Genomic DNA, 25,110 nt, shown 5'->3' on the forward strand with positions numbered 1-25,110 from the left:
TAAAGTAATAAATAAGAATTATCTACATTGATCACTATAGTAATTATTTAAAATAAAATTTTATATTTAGTAACTTAAGTAAATAGACTAGGCATTGAAATTGAACCGCTATAATAATTTATATAGAAATAAAATAGATTAAGATTCACACAAAAACATCAGGAGAAAATAATTAAAATACGAATCATCGTGAAAAATAACAAAAATAAGGTATTATTATACATCATTCATTAATTTTTAAGAATCTATATAAATTTATGATAACAATATAAAAAATCATACTTCTTTTCAATTACAATAGGGTGTTCATTTTTCGGTTTTAATCGAATTAATCAATTGAATCAAATTAGTTCGGTTAAAACGATTGGCCGTCGAATTAGCTTAATCAGGGAACAATTACTTTTTTCAATATTTATTTAGCGGTTAATTTAGTTTGAAATTAGTTAATTAATTGAATTAACCGAAAAATATTAAATATTATATATATTAAATACACATTTTAAACTCAAACTCATTAAAAATTAAGAATCAACTATTTATTAACCACACTAGACTCATTAATTATCAAGTCTTAATTAAATTTTAACTTAAATAACATCTATTAAACTCAAATTAATCTAACTAAAAAATTCGTTTGATTTGATCACGGAACGAATTAATCGAACTTTATTCCGTTCGGTTAATATTTTCAAAAAAAAATTAGTTACAATCGATGATCAATTATTTGTTTGAATACCCAAAATTGAATCACTGTGTCAACTTGTATAAAATGAGTTACTAATGGAGTAATGAAACAAGCATAGTACAAAAATATATATTCTTAAATTAAAGCATTATAATCTTTGTACTAATGTGATAACTGATAACCAATATACATAATATTAAAATAACATTAAACAATTCTTGCTTAAATAACATGGAAGAAATTATAGAGAACATAAAAAGCTAAATGTGAAAAAAAATACAATTTTCTCTTTAAAAAAATCAAAATATTATAGTTGACATTTTTATCATTATATTTAAAACTTAAAATTAATAAAAAAAAGGTTTTAAAAAAATTAAATATAAAGTAGAGGAGTAAAAATAAATATGAAATATCCATCCGTACATAGTTGAAATTTTCATTAGAAAGAAACTCACAGTATAGATTTCCATGCAGATGCACATAACAAGTTTATTAAGAAACAAAGGAAGCAGCAGTACTTTGTGAGTGGCTAGTCGAAATGAGGTAGCGATAATTGTAACTGAAAATACGATCGCAACCGTAATTTAAACCCATAGTAGGAACTGCCATGCTTATGAGGTAGCGATTAACTCACCAGAAATGGGGTGGATGTTGTTGTGAAGCAAAGAAGGTGCAGTGATCATGATGGGGAAGAGGGGCACATGAAGAACTAACTCAGTATTGGAGCTTAACAAAAGCCACAGATGGCAGTGGAGTTAGTAATGCACGTGCCCTGCTTCTCCATCTTGCTCGACACACACCTTTGTCTTCTCATGTTGCAGAAGAGAGAGAGAGAGAGGCTAAATTACTTTCATGGAGAATTTGAGTAATTTGAGTATGCAAATTCCATGCCCCCACTTTTATAATCATCCCAAACAAAGTGGAGATGAATATTGAAAAAGGGTGCTTAGTTGTGCGGGGACCCCTTGCACTTTGTATTAGGAATGTAAAAATCTGACCCGATTGGAAAACCGAATAATATTGATTTAAGTCTGAATTGTTTGTGACCTGAAGTGATGATGATTCAAAATAGATTTGAGTATGAACTGATATTGACCTTAATCCAGTTGAGCTTGAATATTTTGGATTTAAATCATATATACATCTGACCTAAGAATAATTTGAATCTAAATTAAACCTGATAATATGCACTTTACATTTTTGCACTTCAACAATAAAAATATAAAATAGAAAGAAAAAAGGCAAATTTGTCACAGCTAGATTTTTCAGATAGCAATTAAGATATTCTATTTTTTGTTCATGGATTGCACCTCTCCTTACCTCAGACATCAACAGTTAAGCTATATAATTGGGCAATGCCAGCTAAGGACTATGAAGATAATGCCAACTAAATGCCATGTAAGAATATTATTTATACAAATTTGTGGGTTTAATTTGCAAACTTTGGAGAAGATAATGTGTAAAACGTAATAATGGAGAGGGAAGGAAATGAAGGTGAAGCAGTAATCAACGCATGTGCTGTGCAATTAACTCACAAATGTAACTAATAATTGCTGGTTAGGTTAGGTTTAAGTTGGGTCATAATTAAAAGTTTTGAAGCAACGTTGGTGTTGTTGATGTTATTGTATTTGTGGGGGCATATCCTCCTTATTCATATTTATTTTCTAGGTAAAATATACAAATGGTTCCTTAATTATAAGATATTGTTTTGTTGAGTTTTTCGACTATTAAAAGTTATAAAATAGTCCCCTAACTATAGAGAGTTGTTTTGTTGAGTCCCTCGACTATTTAAAGTTACAAAATGGTCACTCAACTATTCATTATGTTTCAAACTCGTCCATTTTTTTAAAATAAACGACAGTCTGAGCTGGACGTTAATTTACTAATTGAGATATAATAAAAATTTGATACCATAATCTCAAACGAACAATCATATCTCAGGCAACATGTTAACGTTTAACTCAGACGACCGTTAACTTTTCTAACGGAAAAGGATGAGTATGGAACATAATGAATAATCGAGTGATCATTTTGTAACTTTTAATATTTGAGGGACTTAACAAAGCAACTCCCTATTATCGGGGATCATTTTTTAACTTTAACAGCCGGTAGACTCAACAAAATAATATCCTATAGTTGAAAAATTATTTGTATAATTATCAATTATTTTAAAAAACAATAATAATATTTAAAAAAACTTATTCAATTAATTTTTTAATAAATATATAATAGAATTAAAAATTGGCTTATATGTAGCCCATAGAGAGTTGAGCTGAGGAGTGCGAGGACTAACGTTTTGAAAATTCATGATTGCAGCAGTCCCACCTTAATTTAATTTTTGTGGTGGAGCACTAGAAAATTATTACGGGGGACAATCTTAATATACTTATTAACATGGTTTTCAGAATCGGATCGGTTAGTGAACCGGACGACATCATAATTATTTAAAAAATTAAATAAAATATCAAAAAAATATTTAATAAAAAATAATTTTTATATCACAAGTCATATTCAAAGCAAGTCATAACATATATAAGTTAAAAACCATAAAATCAAGTGAAACAAAATGATTCAAAATAACTACAACATAATATTTAAGGTAAAAGATATTAAATAATAAATATAATTATATAACTATAATTAAAAAATAAATTTGGGGTTAAAAAAATCATAACAAAATGATATTGTTTGGTTTAATTTTTTTTTTATAAAAACAATCTCACATGGCTAAGAAACATAGAAGAGCATCACAAAAGTCTAAAGAGTAAAAATATGAGAACAAAACAATCTCACATTGCTAAGAAACATAGAAGCGCATCACAACTAACTTCTATAAATAATAGAGGTAATTCGGCATTCAAAATCATGGAGCCTTTTGGTGAGCATTGAGTGAACTATTCTTTCACTTCAATTAAGCTCGAATTTTAGGCTTCAATCGAGCTTCTAATTTTTTTTTGAGTTCAAGCCTTTTTGAGTTCAAGTTTCAATATTATATTTCGAGTTTAAGTTGAACTTGATAATTTTTAGCTTGTGAGTTTGAGTTGAGTTGAGCTTACTTTTAAAGTTTTCAAGTTCGAGTCGAGCTCAACAATACTCGAGTTCGACTTGGCTCGTTTAACAAACGACGTTGTTTGGTTTAATTTTTTTATAAAAAAAACAAAAATCCCGGTTTTTCCCATTTTTTTCCGATTTTCAGCCGGTCCGGTTCGAACGGTTTAGCGGTTCTGGCCAGTTCACTAATAGCGGTTCAATCGGTTTAGATTGAACCGGACTAAACAACGATTTTCGGTTGAACCGACCGATCCGGTCCGGTTTTCAAAACAGAGCTTATTAAAGAAATAAGTTATTGGTTTTATTATTATTATTTAAAAAAATCAGTAAAAAATTATCGAAAATATTATTATTTTTATCGATTTTATTATTATTAGGTGTTTTACCAGTTTTGTTATTTTTCTTACAGATTTTATTATTATTGGACACTTTACCAGAAATGTTAAAAAATATTAATATATTAGATAGAAATAATAATATTTTAGTTAATTATTTACCTATTTTATTAAAAAATAATAACAAAACTGATAACGTCTTTTATTAACCATATATTAAGATTACCACGGTAGAAGTTGTGACTAACACTTTCTTTTTCTTTTTCCTGCTAATAGGTGTCATGTCATGTGTAAGTCCCTGATTTACATAATTGATCGGTTATTCAACATTACTTCAATTGAAAATTAATTCACTTAACCAATAAATTTCTTTAAAATTGGTAATTAGTTTGATATCAATTAAGTAGGTCTCGAGTTTTATATCTTTTATATATATATATATATATATATATATATATATATATATATATATATAAATTATTGTTGAAAGACACACCTATCAAAATTAGATATATCACAAAGGTAACCCAGATTAATCAAGACAAATTCCTAGAAAATTAAGATGACAAAAAAAATTAATTCACTTGATGAATATGATGTAATTTAATATATTTTGACTTAATTAAATGTTAACTCGATTAAAATTTTATAAATATAAATATAAAATTAAATAATTATAAAACCATTAATATTTTAAAATTTTAAAATTTTAAATTTAAATTAAAATAACTCTTTTTCTATTAAAAAATGTTTTAACTCCCCATTTTTTAAATTTTCACCCATTTCTGTGTGCCATACTGAGTATATTATATTATGATCACAGTGTCCAGTAACAATAATAATGAATTCAGAATCAACTGTAATTAACGACAGAATTAAGTATTGGCCTAATGTCAAAATTAGCCTCCAATATTTATCAAAATTATCATTTTGGTCCTTATTATTTTTTATGAAACATTTTAGTCCTAACGTTTCATTTTAGGATAAAGATGTCTCTAACGTTTGACTAAATAGTTTCATTTTCTGGAGCATTTTAGTTTCTAACGTTTCATTTTAGACTAAAAAATTCATATTTTAAAATGTTAATCGTTTGTTAGTTGATGATTTTATTCATAAAGTAATATTTCCGCTCTAAAATGAGACGTCATGTCTATAATGTTTTAAATATATATATATAAATATTAAAATAACCATTTTAATTAACGTTGGTTGAAAATTTTAGTGTTATGCCTTAATTACATGGAACTGAAGAAGATAGCTTTAAACAATAACGGGTTTTCCATGCCCATAAATTTAATTTAAGAGATTGACCTGGAAATGGAATTTCCCTGATAGAGATATGAATAGGAAGCACAAGTATAAATTAAGTAACCATCTCTCTATCAGTGACCGTGTATAGAGAGAGATAAAGATAGATCTATTTATATAATGTATTTTTTTCATAATTTTAAATGTTTTTTTCGTTCGATAAATGAAAATAGATGTATAAAAGTAATATTAGCAAATAAAAAAATTATGAAAAAATGAATTATTCTTGAATTTAAAATTTCAATCTCAATCATTAAATTCAATTAATCTACCAGTAACTAGTTGATTTAGTGGGATGAGACATTAGACTCTTTAAACAAAGTCAAAGATTCGAATCCTGACGTTTGTGAATAGAGTAAACCGAATTAAGAGAATAATACCAAAATAGATCCCTATAAAATTCGATCTGAATTAGTAGATCAGTCGATAAAAAATCAGTGAGTAATAAAAAAACTCAATTGATCTAACAATATATGTATACTTGACATCACTTTACAAAAGAAATATATAATTATTATACCAAGAAGTACAGGAAAAGGGAGTATCATACTAGATTTATTAATTAAATTATATATATATATATATATATATATAATATATATATATATATATATATATATATATATCATATGGTGGAGTTAGTGAGTGTCGTTCCTCGAATCAAGATGAGGATTGATTATTTTTTATTTTAGGGTAAATTGATTAGTAGTCACTTCATTTTTAGAGTATGTTTACTTTGATCACTAAAATAAAAAAGAAATAACATTTCTTTGATGTCACTGTCAATAAGAAAGACTTCTATTTCGCTAAAATCAAACAACGAGTGACGTGGCACATTAAAGAAACCTTGAAAAATTGTTATAGCTCTTTCTTTTATCGTCATTTCTATCATCGTTCAACAGTTTCTTTGGTCAAAAAATTACCAAATTATTTAGTTTTTTCCTTTTCTTTTATTGGATTCAAACTTACGGAAAATCTTCCAACCACCTCAAATTTCAATTGAAACTAAAAACCAAAACTTTTTTATATGTCATTATCAATGGTCGAATCAACTTGGAACAAAATTATATTATTCTTCTTGTTAAACACTACCTTCTTAGTATTGAGATCAACCATTCGATGACTAAAGTGAGTGCCCTAAAAATTTAATGACTAGTAGTGTAGTTTACTTTTTATTTAAGAAAAGTTGAGACAAACATGAAAGTGGGTAAAAGATTAAAGCTAATACGGAAATGGATAATGGACATATGGCGTGCAAGCACAAAATGTAGCAGTGGAGTGAAGTGGAGGCAAATCATAATGGTGATTAGCTAGCGTAATTATTCATCAATGTGGAATTAAAATAGGGGGAAATAACTTAATTAGACCTACGCCCAAAATTAACACCTACTTTTACAGCTACACAAAGGTAGCAATAGTGGCGAAGACGCCCTTAATTCATGATAGACAAGTGTCCACTTTAATTTTTTTTTTTAGTTTGTTACTCATTTTATTAATGATATTTATTCTAAAATTTTATTTATTCTTACTTTATACGAAAATTTTGTGTTATTAAATATTAATACATGTATACACATCTTAAAAAATATTTATGGATCCACCACTTATCGAAATAACTTAATTTTTGCAGGCTTGCACTTGCAGCAACATAATTAAATTCAATGTGAAATAATATACTAGATATTTTAATTAAAGTTAAAACTTCGAATCTTAATATTATGAATAAAAAAATTAGATAAGAAGAGTCATTCCAATAATAAATTTATGCGGTATTCGATCAGATTAATCAACCAGTAATCAAATATTAATGATTATTAAAAAAAATTCTTTGCAACTCTCATATAGAGAATGGATGGAGTTATTGCCGCTCCCCAAATTTTTTATCTAATAACATTCTAGGTCCTTATCAATTTAAACTTAAGTATAATTAGACTTTTATCCCTTCTAATTTTTTAGATTAAATATGTAATAAGTCCCTATTAGTTTGAACTTAGATACCTTATGTATCCTAATATTTTATTCTAACTTCGTCTCTCACTTTTATATATATGTTTAAACTTTTTTTTCTTACTTTGTTTATATATTAACATTACAAAAGATATATTAGGTGAATAAAATCTAAGGAACGACAATTTAATTTAAGATTAAAGAACGGTATGAAATGTGCGCAACCAAAAATGTTATAAAAAACATAATATTTTTGATTGGGCGCAACCTAAAATGTTAACTTTTTCTTAATATTTTCAGTTGAACCGAAAATGTTATATTTTCATAACATTTTAGGTTACGCTCAACCGAAAATATTATGATTTTTATAATATTTTTAGTCGCACTCATTTCTTGCCATTCTTTAATCTTAAATTAAGCTGTCGTACAAGAAAACTATCCGTTGAGGTGTACGTAATGTGAGAGTTGTTCAAGTACGTAGCAAGTGTTGGGAACTTGGACGCCACTAGCCTCTTGTCTGGACTCACTGAAGTCATTTTCTAAAGCCGATCGTCATTAGTTAATTAATTAATTAAGTAGTGCAAATACGTAGGGTTTTGAATATAATAATGGTAATTAGTTAAAATGGAGAATCGATTATAGATTATCTGCTGTTCCTATCTGTCGTTTATGTGCATGCGCGCTTATAATTTAATTTATTCATGGAACTCTTACTAATCACCATTAATGCAAATTATTAGTATTCATTTACTTTTACGTGAATTTAGTATTAATCCTGTTATATAAGGCGTTCAGTTGTCATCCTCTCATCACCATATCGCAATGTGTAGGTCAGGTCTTGATTGTATTTTGTACATGGACCCAGTTAAATTCAATTTTTTAATAAACATAAGGGTAAAGTATACAAATGGTCCCTCAATTATAAGACATTGTTTTGTTAAGTCTCTCAACTATTAAAAATTATAAAATGATCTCCCGACTATTCAAATATTCTAAACTCGTCCTTTTCCATTAAAATTTTAACGTCTGTATGAGCTGGAAGTTAATCTGCTGACTGGAATATGATAAAATCATATTTTAATGATATCTATTGGCATTGTCATTGCTTTCAAGCAATATCTTGATGACATAATGTAAACGGAGAATCGATCCACATAACAACTCAAACGGTTATGAGATCAGATTTTATCATATCACAATCAACATGTTTACGTATAGATCGGACGACTGTCAATTTTTTAACCAAAAAGGACGAGTTTAGAATATATGAATAATTGGGTGACCATTTTGTAACTTTTAATAGTCGGGGGACTCAACAAAAATAATGTCTTATAATCAGGGGATTATTTTGTAACTTTTAATAGTTGAGGGACTCGACAAAGTAGTATCCTATAGTCAAGGAACCATTACGTATTTTACCCTTAAACTTAATATAAGAATGACTTAAAAAATAATTTATACTAAAAATAGAGAGTTAAAATCTAATTTATTCAATTTTAAAATTAAAAAAGTCTATAAAATAATTGCACCTAAAAATAGAGAGTTAGGATCTAATCAACCTAGTCTTAAATTTTTTAAAAAAACCTAAAAAATAATTGAATTCAAAATTTTAAGAGATCAAAACTTAATTTATTTAACGTAAAATTAAAAATAATTAAATATAAAATTTAAAGGTCATAATTCTTCCAACATTACACTTAACTTTTATGGATTTAGTTTCTTGTATTGGCTTATCTTTGCCTTCACTTGTAATATAATTTTACCTGTAATCTATCCAATCCCCAAGCGTATTGCAAGTATTAGGGTCAAAACCATTGGCTCATTGCCATTTTGATATAATTTTATTTATATTTTACTCTTTTAAGAAATCCAACTCCCAGTAGTTTGGGTTTGGAAGAATAATAATAAATTGTAGACGTAGGCCTTGAGGGAGCCCAATTCCTGTCGTTTTATTTGGAAAAATTAACCTTCAATGATATGGAAAACTTACGATAAAAAAGTCATAAAGACTCGATCAAATCAAGCACATAACAATGTATATCGAAGAAACTGAAATTACCACTTGACTGGAAGTTAGGTCATACCGAATAAATATTTGGTTAAACTGTATTTGTGATTCTTTTTGTTTTTAATTTGTCTTATTTTGATCATTGATTTTGAAAAAAGTAATGTTTTTACCACATGTTTTTTTATCTATCTTATTTTGGTCATTGGGCTATGTTAGTTTGTTGATATCGCACGTTAGAAGAAAAAGGATAAAACAACTATCCTCGTCTCTCCCGAAAGCTAAAACAACTATTCTCACCCTCTCCTAGAACCAAATTTGTCATCCTCACCTCTGGCCAATCTATTACAGCAGGCTAGAGATGCATAGGGCGAAGAGAAGGGAGGCAAAAATGAGGGACAATATGAGTGACACCACCTGCCCTCTGGCCAAGATCGTCTCCCTCACGAGTGTTGGGGGTATGTAAGTGACATTGCTCTAGGCTTACCTTTTCCTAAACGCATCCCCAATTTAGGAACAATGCAGCCACAAAAAAGCAGCGGCCTGGACATATAGGCAGAAAAGCTAGTCGGTCCCTCCATCAAGCATTAATGTGATAAGTAGGGGTGTAAACGAGCCGAGTCGAGCTCGAGTATTACTGAGCTCGACTCGAACTCGAAAAAGCTCGAACTAAAAAAAATTCAAGAGCTCGACTAAAGCTCGAAACTCGAACTCGATTGAAGCTCGATTTTGAGCTCGATTCAAGCTCGATTCAAGCTCAATTTTAAGCTCGATTTGAGCTCAATTTTGAGCTCGATTCTGAGCTTAGCGGGTTTTATTTTCCTTTATTGAAACCCATCAACTTTTATACACTCACTTTACCTCTTATTCCCCAACAACCAACGATGTGGGATATCAAACCAACTCAAGTTCAACGCTAAGTCTGACAATCTCAACAATTTACCTTATCTGATCTAACATTGGTCTATAAAAACAGAAAAAGATCCTATTAGCTTCTGCAATAGCCTTCAATGGCTTCTATCATTATACCAATATTCATCTTCTTTTTCTTCTCTTCAACTTTCTCTCTCAACGTTTCTTCAACAAATTCTCTGAACCCAAATCTCACTTCCATACGAAGCTTCTGCAAACCAACTCCATACCCAGGTTCTTGTTTCGATTCACTGAAGCTTTCCATTTTAGTAAACATCAGTCCCAACATGCTTTTCTACCTCCTTCAAACCCTCAACACTGCATTATCCGAGGCTGCGAAGCTAACAAGTTTATTCTCCAATGGCGGAAATGGAAACGTGATCGTCGAGAAACAAAGAGGAGCATTGCAAGATTGCATGGAACTCCATGAATCAACACTATCTTTGTTGAAAAAAATAGAGTCGAGAATTGAAGATGAACACAAGCAAACCTAGAGTATGTTGCTCTAGTGTCTGAAAATTGACTAATAAATGAATCGTTTCAGGTGTTTCGAGATGGGAAGTGGATTGAAGAAGATGCATCTGTTCTTGTTCCCGGTGATATCATCAGTGTTAAACTCGGTGACATTATTCCGGCTGATGCTAGACTCCTCGACGGTGATCCGCTGAAAATCGATCAAGTTCTTTTGAAACCTGAACTGATTCGTTTTCTTTTTTGTGTGTTGAACTTTGTTTTCTTGATGTTAATTCTCTTTTTCCATGTTCCAGTCAGCGTTAACTGGTGAGTCTCTTCCAATAACAAAAAGGCCCCGGTGACATTATTTACTCGGGTTCTACATGCAAACAAGGAGAGATTGAAGCTGTCGTGATCGCCACCGGTGTTCATACGTTCTTTGGAAAAGCTGCTCACCTTGTTGATTCTACAAATCAACAGGGACATTTTCAAAAGGTCCTAAGATCAGCTTATTTTTTATTATTTTGCATGTTCTTCATTTGTTTCATTCATGAAATGCTTTGGTTCCCGATTTTGTTAAACAGGTGTTGACTGCCATTGGTAATTTCTGTATATGTTCCATTGCGGTCGGAATGATAACTGAAATCATCGTCATGTACCCAATTCAACACCGTGAATATCATCCCGGAATCGACAATTTGCTGGTACTACTCATTGGAGGAATTCCTATTGCCATGCCCACAGTTCTGTCTGTTACAATGGCAATCGGGTCTCATCATGTTCTCAACCCATGATGCCCAAGCACTTAATGCTATTTTATAGGCAGCAAGAATTGACATTCCAAGCTTTACTGAGTTCCCAACCTGGAAGTAGCAACCACTGCCAAAGAAGACATTTAGGAAATTTTCTTGCTTGTGTATGTAAAAGTATCTGGGAAATGTTTTTTCAGCTAGTCATGGTAAGTTCATTGGATACTAAATGGTAAAAATAAATAACACATTTCAAGTATATTTTTCAAAATATCAATAATTTTGTAATAGAAGGAAATGTTGTTCTCCATAAAGGTTTTGAGTTTAAATAAATGTATCTATAGGATGTGTGAGCATTGTTAATTGATTAAGAAAATTTTAAACATATATTACTTTATAACTATCCCAAATTCTACTTCCATTCTAAAACACTTTAATTGTTTATAATTTATATATATCATAATCCTATCATGTATTACCTCGACTATTTATATGATTCAAACTCGTCATTTTCCATTAAAAAATTGGTGATTGTATGATATTGATGTTAACCTGTTGACTAGGGTATGATAAAATATGATCTCATCGTTTTAGTTGTATTTGTACATCAAATCTCCGTTTACATTATATAGTCGAGTCAGTTCTTGAAATATTATGTTGGTGAGTCAGTGCTTGAAAGCAATGACGGTGTCGATAGTCATCATTAAGATATGATAAAGTCATGTCTCAATCACCAAGTTGTGTATATTTATTTTGCATGTTGATATGTTTATGTATAAGTATGCAAATGATTTATTTAGGAGTCACATAACATCATTTTGCATAATTTATATGTTACCTTCATGTGCATAACTTAACTCATATCACATAATCGGGTTAAGGGTTTAGAGATAAGGGTTTAAGGTTTAGAGTTCATTGCAAAGACATTAATTAACTAATTTATGAGGTAAGTACAATATAATATCTTGATATTAAATCTCAAACCCTTGATATTTATGAAATTTAAACTCGAAACCTCAAATTATAACAATAATTTTAAAAATTAGTTATTAAAAATTTGAGGTAGTTGTATTATAGAATTTTTTAATATATTTTTAAAATTTTATAATTATCAATAGTGTATTTTTAATAATATAATTTTAAAAAATCTAAAATTATAATATAACATTTTTTCGAGCTGCTCACGAGCTTTTCGAGTCGAGTATCGAGTAGCTCGTTTCGGCTCGTTAAGAACTCGAGTCGAGCTCGAGCTCGAGTTGAGTCCATTCGATCCGAGTATTTATCGAGCCTTGATTGAGTCGATCTCGAGTAGCTCGCTATCTGTCTCGTCTCATTTACAGCCCTAGTGATAAGGCCCAATAGCGTGTTGGACAAAGCACCTTGGGACAATCACGTCTACAAGGGCAAGATGCAAGCACATAAAAACTTCCACAATGGCCCTCATCCTCGCCGGATTAACTTATTCCTGACAAGAACACTCCTCGTGAGAAATTGCAAAACTACTCCTAGTTCAAGTACTCAAAAAAAAAATCTTCTCTCTTGGAGTAGCATGTAAAGTTTTGAACAATTAATGCATGCAAGCATTTTAGTATCTCCACTTGAGCGTCGAATCTCCTTGAACGTTCCTATTATCCACTGTCATGCTAACATGGTGTTGAGTTGCCTCCACTGTGTTGTCATAGTAGGGATGCCCTTAATCTTCGGTAAAAAGAGCATCGAGTCGCTTCTGCTCTGAGTGTAGAGACGCCTCCACTCACCAAAAGAAAGGGGATGTCTTCAAACATGAGGGAACTCTCCACCCATTAGCTATAGAAACGTTGAGTTACCTTCATACATGTTGCCCGTGAGTTGCCTCGGTAGGGTGTTGAGTTGCCTTTACCCCGGCTTATGGCCACAGAATCGTACGAGGGGTCGAGATGCATCCACTTCGACTTTGAGATGTCTTTGATCTGGTAATGCCACAGTGAAGATGTCTTTATTCTACCAGTGAAGTATGGTAAGGGTAGATATGCCTCTGCACCTACCGTTATGTGCTAACAAATAATGAGTAGGCCTCCTCTATTTGGCCGAATGGAGTTGAGATGCCTCACATTGTCTCAAACAAAATGAATTATGTCCTAAAACTGACCGAAAGATTTGAGAGCCTGTGCTTTAGCGTTGAGATGCTTTTGCCCTAATTTTTTTTCATGGCAAAGATGCCTCAGTTTCACCTGCAATGTATGGAACATGTTGAGATGCCTCCACACCCATCGTAAGACGGTACCGCAAATTAAGAAGCCTCTTATACATGGTTGAATAGTGTTAAGATATATTTCATTAAGTTATTATGTAAAATTGACCGAAGGGATTGAGAGCGTCCACTTTTGAATGCCCGAATGGAGTATGAATGCCTCTCACTCTTGTTGAAATAGCTCAGAGCTATCTAAAAAGAGTGTACCGCAAATTAAGAAGCCTCTTATACATGGTTGAATAGTGTTAAGATATATTTCATTAAGTTATTATGTAAAATTGACCGAAGGGATTGAGAGCGTCCACTTTTGAATGCCCGAATGGAGTATGAATGCCTCTCACTCTTGTTGAAATAGCTCAGAGCTATCTAAAAAGAGTGTCGAGATGCCTCTACCCTAGTAAAAGGAAAGTTGATGATGTGACCATGACCGAGTAAGACTTGGAATAATTATCTAACTATTTTTGTGTAATTTTAAGCTGATTCATATTAGTTTAGGTTTTTTGTGATTTTGTTTTAGTCATTTAACTATTTTTTTAAATCATACCTAATGCTATGTTTTGGTCACCTACTGACATAATTGCTAACATGGTCAATTTTTTTTTCTTAAATGATGATATGATATTACCTTATGGTAACATGTCAATATTACCGTTAAATTTTTTAACGATGGGTGATCAAAAAGAACTAAAATATAACGTTAAGTATAAATTTAAAGAAAAAAATAATTGATGATCAAAGCAGAATCATAAAAATAAATGCTTAACTAAATACGGAGTTTACCCTCTATATTTTGTGAGATACACAGTGATTTCGAAAACTGAAAATGGGCTCTATAAGTCTGCTATCGCAGAATCCTCAACCCATCTAAGATAATTGATCAAGCCCGATCACAACAAATATATACAACATCATTCTTGATACATGTATCCAAACAGTTTTAATTCATTGTTATATATTTTTAATTAATATTTAAATAAGTAATTAAAAATATTTAATGGTGGGTTAAAACTATTTATAAAATAAAATTTCATTCCACATATTGAATAATTATTTTATATATTTGTTTATGTAAGCATTAATTAATGACAGAGGGTGGTAGACTGAAACTATTTATAGAGAAAAAATTGATCGTCATTATATCAAACAATTATATTATATAAATAAGTATTTAATGTACTCACAGTAGAATAAAAAATTCCGCAAAATTGTTTTAAATGTTATATTTGAGAGAGAGAAAATAAGAAAAATATAATAAATCAAACAAGAAAAATAGAAAGAAAAATAATACAAGAGTAACGTGGAGGCAAAGGACGCATGAAAAAATCATAAAAAAATATAGGGTAGTGCACAAATGGTCTCTGGTTATAGGGTATTATTTTGTTGAATTTTTTAATTATTAACAAAATAAAATGGTCATTCGACTATAGAATATTACTTTGATGAGCTCATCGACTATTAAAAGTTATAAAATGAGCATCTAACTATTCATATGTTTCAAACTCATCCCTTTTTGCTAAAATTGATGATCGTCTGAGCTGTACATTAACATAATAGCTGAGATGTGATAGTCGTTTGAGATTTTGGGATCATATTTTATCATATCCCAATCAGCAGGTTAATATCCAGGTCAGACAATCGTCAATCTTTGTATTTTTATGTCGGGTACTTAACAAAGCAACACCCTATAGTTTGAGGATCATTTTATAATTTTTAATAGTCAGGGACTCAACAAAGTAATACCCTATACTTGGGGAGCATTTTTGTATTCTACCCAAAAATATGACAATGTTTGTATTTTTTTTTTATTTCACAATCAATGTCTCAAATAATAAACCAACAACCAGTTGATCTAGTGAGATAAGACACTAAATTCCTTAAGCAATGTCAGAGTTTAGAATTCTGATGTTTGCGAATGGAGCAGATTAAGTTGGGAGGGTTGTCCTTGCCGTTGCAGTATCTAATATGGATTAATCAATCAATATACCGAATAACAGTAATTAATTCAAAAAAAATATCTCAAATAATAAATATATATATCCAAAAATTGTTTATAATTTGCATAAAATAATTACCTACATATAGATATGGATGGGATCGGTTGATTAATTAAAATTTTTATATATTTTTTAAATTGTTAAAAGAACGAAAATAAATAAGTAACCATATTAATAATAATAAAATGATGAAATATTTAAAAGTAAATTATTATTAATTTAAAAAAATTATTAAATTAATTCAATAATCTAAAAATTATCTATAACTTTCTAAATTGTATAATGTATAAATGATATTTTATTTGTGGATGTTGTTGTTAATGGGATTAGGTTAATGGATGAGATGATTGGTAATAAATAATGTCTTTACGGCTAAGAAAATATGATCCATCCATCCTATCACTAACCATTAGGCTCAAAACTTCCGCCCCATCAACCAAAGCTTTGAAGCAAAGATTACATTATTCTTATCTTATTCTTATTCTTAGGGTGCGTTTGGTTAGGGAATGTGAGATTCTTATGTGAATGAAATACACATTCCCCCGTTTGGTTGGTCGGGAATGTCATTTCCGGTAATCTTACATTACCAATAGTAGATTTTTTGGAGTATATTACCACGAATGTCATTACCTCCCTTTCCTTAGATATTGTTGGATTACCGGCATTTTGGACTAAAATGCCCTTAATTTTTTTTTCTTTCAAAAATATCATTATTCTATTATTGAATAATAAAAAATCTACGAAGTTTAAATTACAAATTTATCCTTAAACTATTTTAGATTTACAAAAAAAAATCTATAATTAAAATTTTATATGAAGTACAGGGGTTAAAATAAAATTTCACCCTTTCATTAAACCTTTTTATATTTTTAATTTTGTAAAAAAAATATATAAATTTTATGAATTTAAATTTTTTAAAGAAAATATATAAATATTTTCCAACTTGTTAAAAAATAAATATATAATAAGGATAATTTGGTCAAATATACATTCCAATAATCTTTTATTCATTTAACTAAACACAATAATCTTACATTCCTGCTAAACCAACCAAACACAAAATACAACATTCTCAGTAATCCTATTCCCTAGTAATCTTATATTCCCACCGGTAATCTTATATTCTGTGAATCAAACGCACCCTTATTCTTATTATACTTAAAGGTTCATTTTTCCTTTAATTATATATTTTATATTGAATTAATTTTATTTTATTTTATTTTATTTGAATGTTTTATCTTCTAACAAATAATTTTAAATTGTTTAAAATAAATCTTTAGTCAATAACATCGTGTCACATGGTACATTTGAAGGCTCACTTTAATGAAAAAGAGGTTTACAATAATATATTATGAAAATCCGTATATGACCCGGATCTGAATCCGAGATGTTACATTAACTTCTCGAAAACATTTGCTTTTATAAGATCATTGAAAATACAATTTTATATTAAACCAAACAGAATAATTTACATTATTACATTAAAAAGGTTTACAAAACTGATCAGAGCATACACAATTCAAATTTTTAATTACATGCCAACAATATTAATATAACAAAAAGAATTTATGGTTTAAATTGCTTCTGATCTTTGCGGATGATATGATGTCCCAATTGACTATACTATCCTTGCTCTTCTGACTTCTAGAATCTTACGTGTGAAACATTCACACACTAAGTCATTGACTTAATGATGCATAATATACATAAATGAAACATTAAAACATACAATCATGCAATTGACATTTAGGATTACTATGTAGTACAAGTAAACTCATGCATTACAAGTAAACTCATGCATTACACTAATCAAAACATATAACATCTACCATGACTTATTCATGTTATTTCTTTAATAGCCCATGGTACGTTTTTAAGAACTAAAGATATGTGAGTGCATTGAGGTTGTGCACAAATGTTGTCACCACAGCTCATATAAATTGCACCGAAGTGCTGCGTAGAAAATGCATCGAAGTGCCACATAGAATGTTCCGAAGGACCACATAGATGTCCCGAATGACCACGTAAAAATTGTTGAGTTAATCGATCGACGGAATTAGCCAAGAGGGGGGGTGAATTGGCAATTAAAAATTCGGTGGAAGCTTTTGCAGAAAATTGAAAAGATTTGCACAACGATTTAGAGTGGTTCGACTTTCTCAATCAAAGTCTACGTCCACTACCTTAGCTATCCACACTAAGGATTTTCCAACAAATTCACTAATTTGTTCTTTCTTTTGAGGCCAAAGAGATAACCTTACAACACCCTCAAGAATATACCCCAATTCTTGAGAACACTCTTTTCCCAAAGAGAAGATTACAAATTTGCAAACTTACAAGGAAAACCTCACAAGGTAAGATGTTTGCACAATTCTAGAACAAGAAAAGAACACTCAAAGATAATTACAAATGAACACAAATGGTGTTCTTGAAAGCAAAATGAATATTGAAAGGAAAATTGGCTTGATTTGCACAAACTTGATGTTTGATGCTTTCTCTCTTGTTTCTCTATGATTTCTTGTTGATCAAGGGCTTCAGAACTTGTTTAAATACACCTTGAATCACTTCTGAACGTTGGGGATAATTAATGAAGCCGTTTTAGTGTGAAAACAATTAATAAAATAGCTTGGAGCGTGGGGGGAATCAGTTCCTCCTCATAGGGAATCGATTCCCTAAGTGTAAAATTCAAATATTTCGACCGTTGAACAGGGGGAATCGGTACCCCCTATGGGGGAATCGGTTCCCTCTGAGCATTCTGGAAATCTCGGAGTCGAACCATTCAGGGGGGAATCGGTACCCCCTTGGGGGGGAATCGGTTCCCTTTGAGCAATCTGGAATTTTTGGCTTTGAAATGGTTCGAAATACTTTGAAAGATTATTTTGAAATTGTTTTAAGATTAAAACTTAATTTTACACTTAAGTAAGGATTAAAAATGATTTTTGAAATATTTTGAGTAATGTTTTGATATTCGAATAATTATATCAAATATACTTAGAAAATCATTTTGGAAAATCTTAAAATTCATTTAACTTAATTTGTTATATCGAAATATCAAAATGTTTTCAACAATCTCCCCCTTTTTGATATAACAAAACATTTTAGTAATTTTAAGATTTTGAAATCAAGTTTTGAAATTACTCCCCCTTACTTTAACACTTCTCCCATTTATCATTTTAAAAACACACTTAACACTTAAAACACACTTCTCCCCCTTTTTGTTAAATCAAAAAGATTCAAATAAACGTGAAAAAAATATTTAGCCAATTGATTAGGTATATGTATGCATAAGCTGCTAAGATCACAATCAAGAGAACCGTTAGCCATTAGTTCCATAATCAATATTCATAAACAATGTGATATGGTAAAATTGGTCATATTGCTAATAATGATGTAAATGATGCAATAATGAATAAATCACACCAAACATATAAGTTCACACCATCCATAAATTCAAACAAATTCACAATCCACAAATTCAAACATTCCAAAATATTCAAAATGTTAAAACAATAAGTTTGGAAAGTAAAACATTTAATCATATATCCGGATCAGGAGGAGGAAAACGAGCTCGCATAGCGGCCATTTCGTTAGTGAGGTCATTAATACGTGCGTTGGTTGCTTCATTATTTGCACGCATTTCCCGAAGAATTTCTAATTGTTGAGCTCCCATTGTGGATAAATGAGACTCTATAGAATTAAAGCGCGAATCCATGGTCGCATATCGGTAATCAAATGTCTCCATAAAAGATTGAAAATATGGAGGCATTTGAGTCGATTGTTGTGCTTACTCTTCGGGCTGCTCCTCGAGCTGCTCAGGTTCATCTCCAGCTTCATCGATGTCTCGCATTAATTGCTCGAGATCTTCGTCAGCTTCGGGTGGAGCTTGTGAAGAACTAGCTCCTGGAGTAGTTGCAGAAGATCGAACCCATTCACTGGTTTCTTTATTTTTGACCCATCCCGCTCTTGTTAAAGAAAGAAGATTGATTTGTTTCTTAAGAGGAAAAGCGGCATCTAGACCAACTCGAAGCTCGGCTTTAGAAAAGAGATTACTAAGGATACAACCGTAAACTAGTGAAGAACAGAGTTTCTTATTTGGCACTAGGTTAACAGTTTCAACGATCTCAGCAAAGATAATCTCGGAAAGGTTTATTTTCATGTTGTGTTCAAAACAATGCAACCACCAAAGGTCTAAAGCTCTAAGAGTAGAATAACGACCCCTGGATGGTCGAAACCACCAAGTGATCATGAGATGAAGAAAACGCTCATGAAGATCTAGAACACTTACACTATCATTCCGTTTATATCGTGAGCCTAAAACTTGTTTTTCATTTGATAAACCTTCATTATCCAAGCCTAAGGCATTGGCTATGTAATCCGGATCAAGATGAAAATATTGACCTAGGAGGTAGGAACGTACTCCTATGGTTTTGGTCTTGTCACAATTTTTGATACAAACGGCATTACAGTAGAAGATACGAACAAGTTGATGATAGACAACGGGTTCAAGTTCGAAAAGTTTATCAAATTTCCATTCATGCAAGATAGGGAGATATTTAAAGTTAATAGCAACCATAGTTTGAAGAGATGGGATACGTTCTTCCCTAATCTTATACGAGTCAAAATATTGGTAAAACCAATAACGATAATATTTAGGACCCGGTTGATTGAAACAAGAATTTTGGATAGTCAAGTTAGGATCCAGATTTGGAATAGGATTTGGAGGAATAGGAGGAGGATTTGGAGGTGGATTTGTTTGACGGTGTGAACGACTAGATGAAGACCTAGCACGTTTAGGATTAGACATGGTGAAGGAAATCGGAATTGATTGGATAACCTGCAATTTTAAAAACAAATGTATGCAATTTAATTAATCCCAAAACTCAATTGAGTCCTCAATATTTCAAGGTTCTCTAAATCAATCCTAATGGGCAAAGTTTTTGAAAAACTTTTGAAAAATATGGTTTTGAGAAACAATATATGTATAGTTTTCATAACAACAACATAATTTAATCAAAACACAATAATTTGAAAATTAACAATTTTTTTATTATTTCGAAAATTTAAAAAATTTTGGAAAATTCTTGTGTTTTTGATGAAATTAGTTGTAACATATAGTTTCTAATCACTAAACAATCAATGCCCCATCACTATTTCAACCTAGAACTAATTAAAACTAATCATATGTTCAAAAACAATGAAATAGAGAGTTTAGAAAAATTTACCTTGAAAGATGAAGATTGAGGGGATTTAGATGTTGTTTGCACGATTTTAATGACTCCAACAGGTTTAGAAGATGATATTTGAAGCGAATTCCGATCAATATCGTTGATTTGAGGTAAGAAAGGAGATAGGGAGAGAGTTTGGTCGGCAAGGAAGAAAATGGAGGGTTTTTACGTGTTTTGAAGGGTTCTGTCCGATTTTAACAGAACCCCAGGGGGGTATCGATTCCCCTGTGGGGGGGATCGGTTCCGCTTCAAAGGGGAATCAGTTCCCTTATGGGGGGATCGATTCCCTCTGCACCAAAATGCTAAAATCCAATTTTAAACACCCAAAATGCTAAATTAATTTTCTCTAGTGGTATTGGCAACTCATATATTGAAAAATAATTATGTTCAAACAACTAAATTAATCTTTAATTGATATTTGAACATAAAATTGATTTTTCATCAAGAATCATAAACTCCCCCTAACTAATAGCAATGAATGCAATCAAAAAATTACTATTATGAGCATTTTTCAGTATTTATTAAAAGTGTTAAAAAATATATTTCTAAACACTAAGTGAAGATAGGTTGGTCAAACCTAATTCTCTCCTAAGTGTCCAAAATCTTTCCTTGTCTAAGGGTTTTGTAAAGATATCCGCTAATTGATGCAGAGTATCAACATATTCTAGAACTACATCTTCCTTAGTGACATGGTCTCTAATGAAGTGATGTCTTATTTCAATGTGCTTAGTTCTAGAGTGTTGGATGGGATTTTTAGTGAGACAAATAGCACTAGTATTGTCACTCTTGATAGGAATGGTACCTACTTCAATTCCATAATCAAAAAGTTGTTGTTTCATCCATAAAACTTGTGCACAACAACTACCGGCTGAAATGTATTCCGCTTCAGTGGTAGATAATGCAACACAATTTTGCTTCTTTGAAAACCAAGAAATCAGCATATTTCCAAGGAATTGACAAGTACCGGAGGTGCTTTTCCTATCTAATTTGCATCCTCCATAATCCGCATCAGAAAAGGCATGCAAACTAAAGCTAGAGTCTCTAGGATACCAAAGTCCCAAACTAGGAGTGTCCTTAAGGTATCTAAAGATTCTCTTAACAGCTAGTAAATGTGATTCCTTAGGACATGATTGAAATCTAGCACATAAGCAAACACTAAACATAATGTCCGGTCTACTTGCAGTTAGATAAAGCAAAGAGCCAATTATTGACCTATATAATTTAACATCTACACATTTACCTCCTTCATCTAAGTCAAGGTTTGTTGAAGAGCTCATTGGAGTGTCATGAGGTTTCCTATTTTCCAGTCCAAACTTCTTGAGCATATCTTTGACGTACTTAGCTTGATTAATGAAGATGCCATCTTTTCTTTGCTTGATTTGGAGTCCCAAGAAAAATGAGAGCTCCCCCATCATGCTCATCTCAAACTCACTTTGCATTAGCTTAGAAAATTCTTGGCAAAGAACATCATTAGTAGAACCAAATATTATATCATCAACATAAATTTGAACTACTAATAAATCTTTACCTTTATGCTTTAAAAACAATGTAGTGTCAACCTTTCCTTTTGAAAAACCTTTTTCAATTAAAAAATTTGACAATCTTTCATACCAAGCTCTAGGAGCTTGTTTTAAACCATAAAGAGCTTTTGTCAATTTAAGAACATGATCTGGAAATTTTGAATCTTCAAAACCTGGAGGTTATTCCACATACACTTCTTCTTTTATAAAACCATTTAAAAATGCACTTTTAACATCCATTTGATATAATTTAAATTCATGAAAACATGCAAATGCTAATAACATTCTAATTGCTTCCATCCTAGCTACGGGAGCATATGTTTCATCATAGTCTATGCCCTCTTCTTGAGTATACCCTTGAGCAACAAGTCTAGCCTTGTTTCTCACTATATTACCACTCTCATCAAGCTTATTCCTAAATACCCATCTAGTACCTACAGTAGATTTATTACTAGGCCTTTCAACTAATGTCCATACTTTACTTCTCTCAAATTGATTTAACTCTTCTTGCATAGCCATAATCCAATGTTCATCATTTAATGCTTCTTTAATATTCTTAGGCTCTATGCATGAGATAAATGCAACATAATTACAAATATTTCTAAGAGAAGATCGAGTTGTTACCCCTTTTGATGGATCACCTATAATTTCACCATCCTTGACATAGTTGTACTCTCTTGGATAAGATACTTCCCTTTCTTCAATGGTTGGATTCTCAAGAGGATCATGAGTTTCCTCATTTTTCGTTTCTTCCTTTGATGATGGTTCTCCAACTTCATGTCTAACATTATTTGTATTTATAACATCTACATCATCATTCACACAAGAATCCTTCCTTGGAAGGGGATTATCATCGAAAACAACATGTATAGACTCTTCTACAACTAAAGTTCTTTTATTAAATACTCGATAAGCTTTAGAATTCAAGGAGTAACCCAGAAAAATTCCTTCATCACTTTTAGCATCAAATTTGCCAAGGTTTTCTTTACCGTTGTTTAAAACAAAACATTTACATCCAAAAGGATGAGAATAGCTAATGTTAGGCTTTTTATTTTTGAAAATTTCATATGGAGTTTTCTTTAAAATTGGCCTAATCATTACTCGATTAACAACATAACAAGCAGTATTTGTGGCTTCCGCCCAAAAATATTTTGGCAAATTATTTTCACAAAGCATGGTTCTAGCCATTTCTTCTAAAGTTCGATTTTTCCTCTCAACAACTCCATTTTGTTGAGGGGTTCTAGGTGCTGAAAAATTATGACTAATACCATTAGAATTACAAAATTCAATAAATCCAAGATTTTCAAATTCAGTGCCATGATCACTCCTAACACTAGTTATAGAGTAACCCTTTTCATTTTGGATTATTTTTGAAAATGTGATGAATTGTTCTAATGCTTCATCTTTAGTACTTAAAATAGACCCAAGTATATCTAGAATAGTCATCTACCAAGACAAATGCATATTGTTTTCCACCCAAGCTAGTAGTCCTAGTTGGCCCAAAAAGATCTACATGGATCAATTGTAATACTCTACTAGTTGATATGTCATTAATGGATTTAAAAGAAACACGCTTTTGTTTTCTTTTAGCACAAGCATCACAGATTTTATCATTATCAAATTTAAGCTTAGGCAACCCTCGAACTAAATCACCTTGAATTAGCCGTTGCAAAACACTCATACTAGCATGTCCTAGTCTCCTATGCCATAACCAACTATCATGTTCATCTTTAGCAACTAGGCATAAATTAGTCATATCAAAAGAATCTAAATGCACCATGTAAATGTTCCCTATTCTATGATCAACAAGCATAATCCGATTAGATACAATGTCAATGACTTTACAACCATTAATTTCAAATAAGACATTGAATCCTTTATCGCATAATTGACTAATACTCAATAGATTATGCTTTAATCCATTCACATATAAAACATTCTTAATTTGTATGGAAGAGGTATTACCTATTGTACCAATACATTCAATGTGACATTTTGAATTGTCTCCAAAAGTCACTTCTCCTCTATTTTTGGCGTTAAGCTCAATGAACCGGCTTTTGTCTCCGGTCATATGTCTTGAGCATCCACTATCAAGGTACCATGAATTTGAATTTGTTTCCCGTGCCTTGTAGCAATGCTCCTTTCCCTACAAACATAGATTAATTTTTTATTTTTGGTACCCAAATTCTTTTGGGTCCATATTCATTAGTTTCCAAAATCCTAGTCCCCCTAGGTATCCATTTGTGTAGGATATTTTTTATCTTTAGTAGTAATGAGTTCTTTAGGAACCCACATACTTCTAATAATTTTTCCATTAGAGGTTCTTTGGGGACCTCTATGATTGTAGTTTCTAAAACTTTTTCTAACAAAGTTGGATTTTGAATTTCCACCTTTTTCAAAATGTTTTGTTCCAGCTTTATCAAAAGAAGTTTTAAGATCATCAATTTTCTTTTGATGATCATCATTGATCTTTGAAAGTAAATTTTGCAAATCTAAATTTTTCTTTTCAAACTCTTCTAGTTTGATTTGCAAATCTTTGATTTTACTTTCAAGATCGTTGTTGGTTTTGGATATGAGTTTGTTTTCATTTTTCAATTTTGAAACATCATTTTTATATTTTAAAAAATAATTTCTCATAATCCGAAGCCAACCCATTTTATTCCTCTAATAACTCATCATAGGATAAATCATCAAAATCA

General features: G+C 31.0%; 2 protein-coding genes across 2 annotated transcripts in view; both read left to right on the forward strand.

The window, feature by feature from the left end:
* The first annotated feature begins 6,468 nt into the window (after positions 1-6,468).
* Positions 6,469-25,110, forward strand: part of LOC120191694 (protein SCAR2-like) — a 31,038-nt gene continuing 12,396 nt past the window's right edge. The window contains exons 1-2 of the mRNA XM_039194608.1: positions 6,469-6,474; positions 23,102-23,112. The gene's annotated coding sequence lies outside the window, so the exon portion shown is untranslated. The remainder of the gene's footprint in view (positions 6,475-23,101; positions 23,113-25,110) is intronic.
* Positions 10,531-11,490, forward strand: LOC120191890 (plasma membrane ATPase 1-like). The gene is made up of 5 exons (XM_039194764.1): positions 10,531-10,620; positions 10,788-10,922; positions 11,011-11,023; positions 11,091-11,191; positions 11,281-11,490. The coding sequence occupies exons 1-5, from the start codon at positions 10,531-10,533 to the stop codon at positions 11,488-11,490; spliced, it is 549 nt and encodes a 182-aa protein (XP_039050695.1).

Source organism: Hibiscus syriacus, unplaced genomic scaffold, assembly GCF_006381635.1.
Source record: "Hibiscus syriacus cultivar Baekdansim isolate YM2019G1 unplaced genomic scaffold, ASM638163v2 tig00116971_pilon, whole genome shotgun sequence".
Lineage (NCBI taxonomy): Eukaryota > Viridiplantae > Streptophyta > Magnoliopsida > Malvales > Malvaceae > Hibiscus > Hibiscus syriacus.